The following is a 12,903-nucleotide window of genomic DNA, read 5'->3' as shown; positions in this document are numbered from 1 at the left end:
TCCCTTGGTTGCCTGGCACCCCGCAGTGGGGCGCACCTGGAGTGACTGCGCGCCCCTGGCCCATGCGCGGTGGACGGCAGCCGCTGGTGACCGGGTCCCTTCTCAGACTCAGGCCTGAATCCCCCTACAGGCTAGTGGGTAGGACGAGTCGCGGCGCTCTCGAACCGCGGAACCTGCCTTCTTCCGTCACGAGCCCCGAGGCCTTTCTACTGAGGTCAATAAGGGCCAAGCGCCTTGCAAAGTCCCCGGGAGCGACGCCGCCCCTGGACGCCAAACGAAGACGCTGCCAGCGCTTTCCGTCCTTTTCACACTTTTCCCATTGCCCCAGACCGCCAGTCGGGTCCGGAAGGGGAGCAGGGCGCGGCTTGGGGAGCCTTTGTGCCCTCGGTGTTTGCTGGGACTTTTTCTTCCGAGGAGAGCTTCCCCCACCCTTTTCCTCTCTAAAGTCTTTTGGTTTCCTTAGAAGACGGAAAGAAGTTGAGGAGGTGGCCGAAACTTCCCTTTAGCAATCATTCCCGTCCCTAAACTTTAAAAACCCGAGGCATTTAGCTGTAAGGAGGTATTTGGAGCCAAGGGGAGGGAGCGGGCAGTGCCTTCCAAGAGTCTTCCCTCCTACCTCCTCCTTGGGCTCCCCTCCCCCGCTTCTTGCCGCCTAGCAGCGCGCCACGGCAGCTACAGGGTTAAGCCCTGGAATGCGGCGGCTAGGAATGTGCATGCAGATGAGCCCAGCGGAGGGAGGAGCGGGCGGGGGAGGGTCTGGGCGCTTGTTAATCGTATGCAAATGAGGAGGTCCGTAGCCGCCGCACAGCTCCGCCAAGCTTCTCGGATCCGAGCCCAGAAGGCGGCGGCTGCGGCAGCCTGGACGCCGCGACCCTCGGTGGCCACAGGGGTACGAGGAGGAGGAGGAAGAGGCGGAGGCAGCAGCGGCGGCGGCAGGGAGGAGGAGGGTTCGCTCTACTGTTCCGACGCAGACATGGTGGACTGATCCCGAGCCGGGCCGAGAGTAGGGCTTCCTGAGCCGGCCCCTCGCGTGGCCCCACCGCGCCCGGAGCCCGCAGCCCCTCGCTGGCGCCCGCGTCGGGCCGGGCAATCGCGTTCCCGCCGCGTCCCGCGCCGGGTCCCTATGGAGGCGCCGCTCGCCGGCGAGGCCGCCGACCATGCCTAGGAGGGCCGGGAGCGGGCAGTTGCCGCTACCCCGGGGCTGGGAGGAAGCAAGGGACTACGACGGCAAGGTTTTCTATATCGACCACAACACCAGGAAGACCAGCTGGATAGACCCCCGGGACAGGTGGGCGGCAGGGCCGAACGGGCGGCGGGTGGGCGCGGGACCCGCCTCGGGAGCAGGGTGGCGGCTGTTGTCGGGGAGACCCAGCCGCAGCAGCCGCGCGGGGGGCGTGGGGCGGCGCCGGCCCCGGGGTGCCTGAGGGGTTCCGGGGAGGAGGCGCGGGACGGTGTTCCCGAGCCGGGGCTGTGCCAGCCAGCCAGGCGCCGTGCAGGAGCCGGTTAGAGCCGCCCCTTCCAAGGCCCCGTTGCTTACCCGGTTCTCAACGCTCCCTGGGACCTTTAGATCTGGTCCCTAGGGAAGGGTGGAATTGGCGCCCCTCGGCTGACACTCTGTGTCCAGTTAACGGACCCAGAAGGACCACCTGAACCCAGTGCCGAGCTCGCCTCTCCCTAAAGTTGGGCACATTGAGGTTGGAGAGCAACTTCAGCCTCTGGGAGGCGGGGGGTGGGCTCGGAGCCTCCTACGGGAGGCCTAAGTGCAGAATGGTGAACCAGACATCTAGGCCACCTGTGGCATCTCCCTGGTGGTCCTTGGCTCTCCATCTTTGACTTGCACGTTCTCACCCGGACGCAACACCGGTCAGGCTGTCCGGGCTGCTGGTGCTCTTGGACATGGAGAAGGGCCCTGGGTAATGGGTATAACTGGCTCTGACCTTCAGATTTTAGAAGCGTTTGCCTTGGGATGTTTATTCTTCACCTAAAAACTTGGACTTCCAGATTCTGTTTTGATGTAGTAAGTGGTGAAATGAACATTGGAACGGGACCTTGGGTGATAAAGAACCCCTAACTTGAGTCTTAGCTTGATTTCTTTTAGTTCACCACACACACTTTTTATTCCCTCTGGAAAGTGAAGAAAAGAGGCAAAACAAAATCATCACCCAAGAAGTTCAGGAACTGAAGTTTAGCTGAAGTTCACAGATGTTCGTCTGTTGTATCTTTTTAACATCAAAAGAAGAGTTTCGTATAATTAATTGATTAAGGAGGTATTCCTAATTGTAACTTTAAGTAATACATCAATGGGAATAACTCGTGTTTGGACCTTTATCATTTCTGAAACTATTTTCCTCTGTCCGTGGAATCTGGCCTTAGGGATATATTACCTTTTTAGGTGCTTCCCTTCTCTTATTTTGAAGCTGACATAGTTTCATACTTTATATTCTTAGTTGTTTTTGCCCTCAGAATATTTGTTTTGAAAGCTATTAAAAAGCAATTATAAGAAAAACATAAATGACATTATAAATTTATGGAACAATCCTTGTTAAATTATCCATGAAGGTATCGGTTTAGATTTCCCTCCTGAAATGAGAAAGGGCACCTGTGCCGAAGTTCCATCTTGTCACAGGCTGGCTGCCTGTTGCTCGCCTGATGAAAGTTATGACAAGCATCACACCTTCACAGTCTCTCCAGACGTGTTCACTATTGTCATAAACTTCATGCTGCAAACCAGTTATTTGACTTATGCCATTGCACTTTGAAACTACTTAACAGATAGTAAATGTCAGTGCTGATGGTGTGCACCCAACAGTGGCTTTTAAGGCACCTGTATAAATATTTGACTTTTACAGTTGTGTGGTAATTCTTACTGCTTTTTGATACTTGGAGTATCAAGTTACTGAAATTGCAATAAATTCTTGAAATATTTAGGCATTTTAGGTTCTTGCCTGCTTTAGTTTACATATTTTATTTTATCACCTCATTTGTGTTTACCAAAAGGATACACGAGTATGTAATACCTGCACAGAGCAAATAGAAAGGGAAGTAATTTAAAATTATATGACTTGGCTCTCCATGTCACTATTCCTTAAACAAGTTAAACATCCCTATTATTTTTTATGAAACTGGGTAATCAGTTCATTTGATGGGGCCAAACAGATTTGACTAAGATGGTTTGCTATTCCAGTTTTCCTTGAAGCTGTTTGTAGATACAAATTTAACTGGTTGGACATATTTCTGGGTTTGAGTATGAGAACTTTCAAAGGTATTCTGAGATCAGGATCACCATGACACAGTTTAATTTTTTTTTTAGTATAATTAAGTGACTGTAAATCTTGCTAAATAGTGTAAGAATTGGGAGAGAATGTTTGGAGTAACTATTAACTCTTGTCAATTTTGTTACACACTGTTACCAAACATATGGAAAGGGAGAAGCTTCACAGGCCAATTGGAGTGTGTGAATTCTCCTACAGGATCAAATTACAGATCCTGAAAGAAAACTGACTTAATATACTGTGGGTCTGCAGTACTTTTGAACTTTTAAAGTCATTTGATTAAAATGGTTATGATGCTTTACCCAGTCATGTTTGTTATATTGTCTATTAAAGGAAAAAAGAATTTTGTATTTTTGGTAGTTTATCAATATGTGAGGTATTTCTGATTGAATAGACAATTATGCTGATTGTGGGATAGTGGGATGGTGGCTGTAGGATGCTACAGGAATGATTTCCTTCAGTAAGTGATTATAGTACACTGAAATAGCACTTAAAAGTACTTTTCAGCTTTTGGAGCTAGATAACATAATGGCAGACTTTGCTGGGATGTCATGAAAACCACTCCTTATTAACTGAGTAAGGTTAGATGAGTTTCTAAATTCCTCTAAACATCCACTTTTCACCTCTAACATGAGAGTAATATGACCTACCTCAGGGTTGTTTGTGAGCTCCTAACTAGGACTCAGCCAAATGGAAGTAGCTACAGTGTAGCCATTCCAATTTAGGAAATGGGTGATAGTTCAGTTTACCTCTGAAAATGCTAGACATAGTGACATATTTATTAGGTATTTATTGTGTGCTAGCCACTATGCTAAGCTCTTTAACTGTGGCTTTGTTTTATTCTCCCAATTGTCCTTTGAAGTAGGTGCTACTAGTCCAGTATCTGTCATAGAGAGATTGCCATTGCTGTTAAGTGTGGAGCCAGGATTTAAAGCCCAACAGTCTCACTCTTGAACCTGTTTGGTTAACACTTCTGTGGACTGCCTCAACACCTGCCATACTCAGGGATCTTTGGATGGAGCACACAGAAGGGCAGAATCTTTTTGCCCAGTTTTGATTTTGCATGCTGATTATCTAGTGTTTGTGGGCCTTCTGAGGTCCTTGAGTTTTCACATTCTGTGATTCTGGAGTCAGTCACAAAAGGGTCTGATTCATGAATGCCTTGGGATGGAGGTATGGGTGGAGGGTGGTAATCAAGTTAACTCCATTAAACTGCAGAGTAGATCCAGGTGGAACTTGGAACTTCAGTGTACTCTGGGACATATTAGAAGTTCCATTCTGGGATGAGTTAAGGTTTTCTGCCTCTCTGAATAGATTACAATTTTATTGTACCAGTCTTGACTTTACTCCTCCTCAGCCCCTACCCCACTTAGTAATCCTGGAGAAAGTCTCCTGCCGGTGATTCCTTGGACCACTCCCTTGAGATTTGTTAGTTTGTAGTTCTACCCCCCCTCACCTCTTATTTTGCAGACCATGGACACCAGTTGGTGTTTATGGTGGGCCATAGTTCATGGCAAGATGGTCTGGTGCTTAAAAAAAAAACAACTATAGATGGTGGTGATGGATGCCCAACATAGTGAGCATAATTAATGTCACTGAATAATAATATATGGGAAAAATGTTGAAATAGCAAATGTTTTGTTACATGTTACAATGTTTTGTTACTTATTGCACATTTGAAAAAACCAGTATGTATATTCAATGTAGGGAAAAAAGGTGGAGTATATTCCCTGCCTCTTAAGAGGGGGAGTAGGAGGCTGAGGTGCCTGGGCCTTTTTTTTTTTTTTTTTTAATTCCAGTAGAATTTTGCTTATTTTCTATCCTTAGATTGATTGCTGCCCAGAGAAATAATAACAGCTTTGTCTAGTTGTACTTAAAAGTTTTGCCACTGTACAGAGTGACTTTATCTTAAAACCTGCTGGTGGATCCTATTTTTGGCTTGGGGCTAGGGTCAGATGTAGAGAAACATGTACTTTCTTATTGAAGAGAAGAAATCCTAGGTGGTGGGGAAGGTGAGAATGAGGAAGAGGGGAATATCGACTGAGTATCACTGATGACTAAGTTAATTTTGGCTCTCTAGGTCCTGTTTGTGTCATGTGGTTAGCATCTGAGGAGTTCTGGATTGTCTTTCTTTCAAAGCAAGTAATTTATCTAAACCCACTGCTGGAGTGTGAACTCCTCAAGAGTCCAAACTCTTTATTAAAACCAAACCAGTTGCCATTGAATCCATTCCAACTCATGGTGATCTCATGTGTGTCAGGGTAGGACTGTACTACTTAAGGTTTTCAGTAGCTATTGTTTCAGAAGTCGATCACCAGACCTTTTTTCTGAGGTACCCCTGGGTAGAATCAAATTTCCAGCCTTTCCGTTACCAGCTGAATACATAATCATTTATTCGCACCATCTACACTTTATTACTGCTTTCTGTGTTTAACATAAACCAAAAAACCAAACTCACTGCCGTTGTGTAGATTCTGACTCATAGTATCCCCCTTTGGGGTTCCAAGGTGGTAAATCTTATGGAAGTAGATTGCCCAGTCAGTCTTTCTTCCATGGAGTGGCTGGTGGATTTGAAGTGCCAACTTCCTTGTTAGCAGTCAGATGCTTTAGGCACTACGCCATCAGAGCTCCTTGTGTTTAACATGGTAGATATTAAATGAATGCAAGTTAATTCAATTAATGAAGTATGCTTGCCAAATTTATGAAAGAATAGTAGTTGAACTACACTTATATTTCCAGTCTCTTATTGGTAGGCTTTCAAAGAATATAACCACGTAAACAGAAGGAAATAAATAAAAACAAAAAGCATACTCAAAACCAGCAATAGGTGCAATTGATTTTCCAATTAGATGAGAAATAATGAGAATTAAGCTACGACATTTTGAGTAGTAGTATAGATATATGAGTTGAGTTACTTGTAAGAACAAAGACAACAAAATCAACTCTGATAGTTTTAATCACAACTGTTCCACTCCAGCAGGCTCAAAGTCTGGATGCCAAGTGGTTACTGTGAATTATTTGAATGATTATAGTATTTGAAGTGTGGAGAGGTTGTTAAAAAAGAATTTTTAAAAAATTGCTCTAGGAAGCACTAATTTAAACTAAATTATGCCTTCTTCCAAAAATTCTCAAGGAAATAATTCTTGTTTTCAGCACACTTCTCTATAATGCTTGCAGCAGTTTATTTGAATGATTAAGTTTTGTTTAACGACTTTAATAGTCCATAGTTTGCAGTTTAGTTTTGTTGGAAGACTAAGGTCAGTAATTGTTTTCAAGAAAGATTGTTTTTTAAAGTAAGTTTTTTTAATTAAGCTACTGATCACAAGGTTGTCAACTAACACAGCAGCTATACCGTCAGGCATTGTGACATGTGGCCTTCAAGCAAGCCAGTACTTAAATTTATGAGCAGAAGCCCTGGTGCAGTAGAAAAAGTGAGGAACCTGCTGCCCAGGAGTCTTGCCAAGGCCCTGGACCACCTGCCTGTGGAACCTGGAGATGTTGCTTTGCTAAGTGGCGCTTGCTCAGATGTTGACTAAATGTCTGTAGGGAAATGGTGCGACCACAATAGAGGGGCATGACTGTTTTCATTTTGCTGAAGTTGGAATTATTGAGATGGCAGGAAACAGTGGTAGTTCCACGTGCTGTGAATGCCTTGAAGTAGGGCCTAAGTCTGTGTTTGCCCCAGTCCTTTGTACTTGAGAGAAATTGGTTGAAGTGAACTCTTTTTGGAATTTTGAAATAGAATTTTCATCCGTTTCTGAAGCTCCTATTATGGGAAAAATTAACACAGAAATACATAGACTAGGGAAAGTGTTTTTTAAGGCACAGTGTGATATAAATTGTGGGTTAATAATGATTTACCATATATACAGATAGGTTCATAATGTTTTCAGAATTTTTTTTCCAATTATTAATTTTTTTTATTGAGATGGAATTCATGTAACAGCAGTGTTACCCTTTAAACCACTTACAAGTGTATAATTCAGTGTATTTTATGTTCTATAACCATGGCCATTATCAATTTCCAGAACATTTTCATTACGCCCATAAGAAACTGTAGTCACTAAGCAGTCACTCCGCAATCTCCCTAACCCTCTCAGCAATTGCTGCTGTTTGTTGTTACGTGATGTGCAGTTGAGTTGGACCCAACTCATAGCGATTAGCAACCACTAATCTGCTTTCTGTGTCTATGGATTTGCCTAATTTAGATATTCATGTAAATAGAACTTTATGATACGGAGCCTTTTTGTATCTGGCTTCTTTAATTTAGCATAAGGTTTCTCAAGGTTCATCCATGTTGGAGCATGGGGCAGTACTTCATTCCTTTTTATAACTGAATGATATTCCATTGAATGGATGTAACACATACTGTTTATCTGTTAATCAGCAGATGGACATTTGAGTTGATTCCACTTTTTGGCTATTAAGAGTAATGCTGCTGTGACCATTCTGTCATTTTTATATGAACATACATTTTAAGTTCTCTTGGGAATATTCCTAGGAATGATGGAGTTTGTGTTCTGCTAACCCAAAGGTTGGCAGTTTGAACCACCTAGCAGCACCATGGATGAAAGGCCTTCTGATCTACTTCTATAAAGATTACAGCCAAGAAAACTTTGTGGAGCAGTTCTCCTTAATGGGATGACCATGAATTGGGATAGACTCCACAGCAGTGGGTTTGATTTTGATTTTTTTATTTTTAATGGTCAATCTGTATTTAACTTTTATGAGGAGCTACCAAACTACTTTCTGCAGTGGCTGCACCATTTTACATTCTCACAAGCAATTTATTAAGGTTCTAGTTTCTCTGCATCTTTGCCAACACTATTTATTTTTATTTTATTCTATTGATTATTACGTGGGAGCTCTGGTAGCGTAGTGCCTAAGGCATTTGACTGCTAACCAGAAGGCTGGTGGTTCAAACCCACCAGCCACTTCCCGGAAGGAAGGTTGGGCAATCCTACTTCCGTAGTGATACTGCCTCGGAAACCCAAGGAGGGGTCGCTATGAGTCGGGGACGACTTGATGGCACATAACAACAACAACAACAACAACAACAGTAGGTATGAAGGTCCCTGGGTGGTGCAAATAGTTTGCACTTGACTGCTAACCTAAAGGTTGGTGGTTTGAACCCACCCAAAAGCACGGCAGAAGAAAGGCCTGAGGCTCTGCTTCCATAACCATTACAGCCAAGAAAACCCCATGGAGCAGTTCTACTCTGTCACCAAAACCAAAAAAACCCAAACCAAACACATTGCTGTCAAGTTGGATCTGACTCATAGTGACCCCTCCTTGGGTTTCCGAGATGGTGTCACTAGGGAAGTAGATTGCCCAACCTTCCTTCTGAGGAGTAGCTGGTGGATTTGAACTGCCAGCCTTCTGGTAAGTGGTCAGGTACTTTAGGCACTACACTATTTACAACTTCAGTGTTAAAATAATTCCAAGCAGTCACATGTAGGGGTGGGGAAAACAGCAACATGGACTAAAGAAGTTCTGTTTAGTCCATGTTGCTTTTCCCACCCCTATATCTGACTGCTTGGAATTATTTTAACACTGAAGTTGTAAATATAAATTGATGAACAATTTTTGTGTGTGTATCTGTGAGCCGGCTAGTTACCTTGGACTCTAGGAGTTTTAAAGATGGAAAAGATTTGGTCCCAACTGAGGTTGCTTACAGTCACCTTTAAAAAGTGAGCAAAACTTTGGGTATTGCCCATTACATTTTCTATCACTGTAATTCAAACTTAAGAGTTAACTCCCTCCTGAACATTCCTAATTAAAAAAAAAAAACAAAAACCAAACTCACTGCCCTAGAGCCGGAACCACTCATAGTGACCTCTCCTTGGGTTTCTGAGGCAGTATCACTACAGGAGTAAATTGCCCAACCTTCCTTCCGAGGAGTGGCTGGTGGATTTGAACTGCCAGCCTTCTGGTTAGCAGTCAAATGCCTTAGGCACTATGCCACCAAAGCTCCCTAATAGGTGGGGGGAAACAGTTGAGAGGAGTTAAAGCTAGAGTATATTGGCAAAGTGCATATTTTGTCATATGTCTTATTGTGTCTTCATCTTAAATGGATATATTTTATGATGCAGGTGTGAATCATGTATGTAATTATCTTTGTTATCTAGTGCTGCTGTCGTAGAAATACCTCAAGTGGGAGGCTTTAACAAACAAATTAATTTTCTTACAGTTTAGGAGGCTGCAGGTCTGAATTCAGGGTGCTGGCTCTAGGGGAAGGCTTTCTTTCTCTGTTGTCTCTGGGGGAAGTTCTTGTCTCTTTTGAGCTTCTACTCCTGGGTGATCTTCATGTGGCTTGGCATCTCTCTTCTTCCATGTTTCCTTCTTTGCTTTCTGGCTTAATCTCTTTTATATCGCAAAAGAGATTGATTTAAAATGCATCCTACACCAGTCCTGTCATTAACAAAACAAAGATAACCCATTCCCAGATGGGAAGATAACCACAGATTTAGGAGTTAGGACTTACAACACATATTTTTGGGAGATACAGTTGAATCCATAACATTCTACTCTTTGGCTCTCACCCTTCCTCCATTGAAGAATCACATGTTCATCATTTTCTTAAGCCTCACCAAAGCATATTTTAACACTAGTATTTCTAGCAACATTCTGTTGCTGGTGCCAGACGTATTCTCTTAAGACATATATATATAGCTATAGCTCTCCTTACTTCTGAGCCCTCACCAGAATTGCCTTTGATGTCTATAATTCTACCCTCTCTTTTAGGCAGTCTAGGCTTTTACCGTTTAGCCAGATCACTGCTGTCAAGTCTGACTGGTAGTAACACTATAGGACAGAGTAGAATTGTCCAGAGGGTTACCAATGCTATAAATCTTCATAGAAACAGACTTACTCATCTTTCTCTTGCAGAATGGCTGGTGGGTTCAAACCACTAACCTTTTGGTTAGCTGAGTGCCTTAAGTACTGTGCCAGCAGAGCTTATTTTTTTACTGTTAGGCACCTTAAAACTCTTCCATCCTCCACCCATTCCCAGTTCCAAAACCTCTTCCACATTTTAGTTATCTGTTAGAATAGCAGCAGTCTACTCTTCTGGTACCAACTTCTGTCTTAGTCTAATGCTGCTATAACAGAAATACTACAGCTGGATAGCTTTTCTCCTAAACTGTGAAAAATAAATTTCTGTTTGTTGAAGCCACCCACTTGTGGTATTTCTGTTATAGCAATACTAGATAACTAAGACAATAGTGAATGTGTTTGTGTATACACAGCCAGCTTATTCCAAATGACTTGACATTTTAAAATGATTCATTTTAGCTAGTTATATACATAAAGAATTAATTCAGTTTATATTAATTCTTTTGTATAGAATGGAGGAAACAAATACTACCCAAGCCAGGTGATCAACATAAACAACAGTGATAGGAAGTGATGATCAACCTGATATGAGGTGATGAAAATGGCACTCTTTCTCTGCAGTCTTTAACCTAGAAAAATATCATAACCTCAGTTTAATCATGAAAACCCCCCCAAAAAGCCCAGAAAAAACCAGCAGCCAAATTCCAGTAGAAGGACATTCTACAAAATACATGACCAGCACTCCTTTATAACTGTTAAAACAAGGAAAATTGAAACTGTCATAGCCAAGAAGAGCCTGAAGAGCCATAATGGCAAACTGTAATATAATATTATTGAGGCAAAGCTTTTAGGAACTATAGGGGTAAATGGAACAATGTATTTATTTACTTCTTTAAAATCTTGAACAAATCTAGTGCATAATAGTCTGTCATTATTAAATTTACCTTTCTTCTTCACTGGAAGTATGGCATATTACAGGTTATCTTACTTGTTTTTAAATCATCCCTTGATTGTTTGATTCTTTTATAAAAAATTTTATTCTTTCTAATTGAGCTCTCAACAAGGGATATTGTTTTACACATAGCCATGGCTTATTCTTTTGGTAGTCTAGTTTTTATTGGTTTTATATCTCAAATTAAAGCAGTGTCATTATTCTTTAAGGTCCAAATAGTCATTCCAGTTCAGTGGTCTTTGGCAGCATGGTGTGAGACTGCTACTCTCCACTATTCCGTTTCCTTCAAAAGGCCCATAGTAGCCAGATGAGGTGTCTTTTCCATGGAGCTCCATAGATACCTGCCACAGAACACAATATGGTAGCCTGTAAACTGTACAGCAGGTCTTTGTATAGTGGGTTTACAGGAGATTCAGGCAAAAGTAAGAAAGCATGTTCCTTGCAGAGGAAAAGGAACAAGTAGAACAGAGAACAACAAAGCTGACCTAAAATACCAGTAACCTGTATTGACCGAATGCAAAGAAAGAAATTCTAGAGGAAATTGCAGAATAAGTATCACTAGTATCACCAGTTCCCATTGCCAAGATCCCTTGCATTTCTTAATTTCGATTCATTTGTCAGTTACCCCCTTGCTTTTTGGACATCCTTGTTCCTCATTCCTGCATTTCCTGCATCGTTAAGAGTCACTTTCTGCAGTCCTTTTCACATGGCTTGACTTCTTTCAATAATGACATCCCATTTCCACTCTTTACCATTTATGTTCATAGGTCCTAGCTTCTTTCAATAAAACACAATTTCTCTTCTTTTGTTTCTTTCATGAGTTGCCCAAAGTAGGGATTATTCCTTTTATTAAATAGTTTTAACTAGCAGTTAATACATCAGTTCTTAATTTTTTTTCATTTCTTCTTTGTTGTTCTAACTGTCCCAAATCTGAGTAGATGGTGATGTTTTGAGTAATAGTCTGTCCTTGCCATCCTGCCACCTTTTGAATAATTGATAGGAGAACAGCGGCAAGGTGATTAGAGCCAGAGGGCAATTAAAAACAAAAAATATATATGTATATTTATTTATATGTGTATATGTACATATATGTATATGTGTATGTATATATATATATATATATATATTTAAATATATACAGCAGAACATACACTGATGCAACAACTTCTACGTGTAAAATTCAGTGACATTGATTACATTCTTCAAGTTGTCCGGCCCTTTTCACTTTCCTTTTCTGAATTGTTCTTCACCCATATGTGGTAGTAAGGTTCTATGTCATCTTGGCTGGGCCTGATTTTGAGTGGCTGGGGAGCTGGATGTAGTGATTTCCCATGATGAGATTGCTATCAACTCCATGATGGAATCTGCTGTGAGCAGCTGAGTAAGCTGACTTAGGGAAGTGGTCTGCTTCCAGTATTTAAGAAGGAGCTTTGAGACAGTCTTTTGGCATGCTTGGATCCTGCACGTAGCTGAGTCTTTTTTCAGCAGCTGCCATGGTACCTGCCGATCTTGGGACTATTTCTGGGCTTGAACTAGTGACCTGCTGTGTTGCTTGATAATATTGGGACTGTGTCATTCTACTTGTTGATCTTGGGTTTGTCAGCACCAGGAGCTGCCTGAGTTAAGAGATGCCTCCAGCTCTAGTGAAATGGAAGCAAGAGGTGGAGCTTGAAGCTCAAGGTTGAGAGGTCTTCACCCAGTGCCTAGAGGTGGCACTTTGAACTCAGACTTCTAGTCTCCTAAACTGTAAGAATGAGAGCTCTGGTAGCATAGTGCCTAAGGCACTTGACTGCTAACCAGAAGGCTGGCGGTTCAAACCTACTAGCCAGCCACTCCTCGGAAGGA

General features: G+C 42.5%; 1 protein-coding gene across 1 annotated transcript in view; it reads left to right on the top strand.

Moving 5' to 3' along the window:
* The first annotated feature begins 1,157 nt into the window (after positions 1–1,157).
* The window catches only part of WWC2 (WW and C2 domain containing 2), a 415,307-nt gene continuing 403,561 nt past the window's right edge, over positions 1,158–12,903 (top strand). Inside the window, exon 1 of the mRNA XM_007940882.2 lies at positions 1,158–1,288. Coding sequence (XP_007939073.1) covers positions 1,158–1,288 — 131 coding nt within the window. The remainder of the gene's footprint in view (positions 1,289–12,903) is intronic.

Source organism: Orycteropus afer, unplaced genomic scaffold (genome assembly GCF_000298275.1).
Source record: "Orycteropus afer afer isolate SDZICR_OR568_19922 unplaced genomic scaffold, OryAfe1.0 scaffold00073, whole genome shotgun sequence".
Taxonomy (NCBI): Eukaryota; Metazoa; Chordata; class Mammalia; order Tubulidentata; family Orycteropodidae; genus Orycteropus; species Orycteropus afer.
Note: the sequence above shows the minus strand (reverse complement) of the source record. Positions and strands in the feature narration are given on the sequence as shown.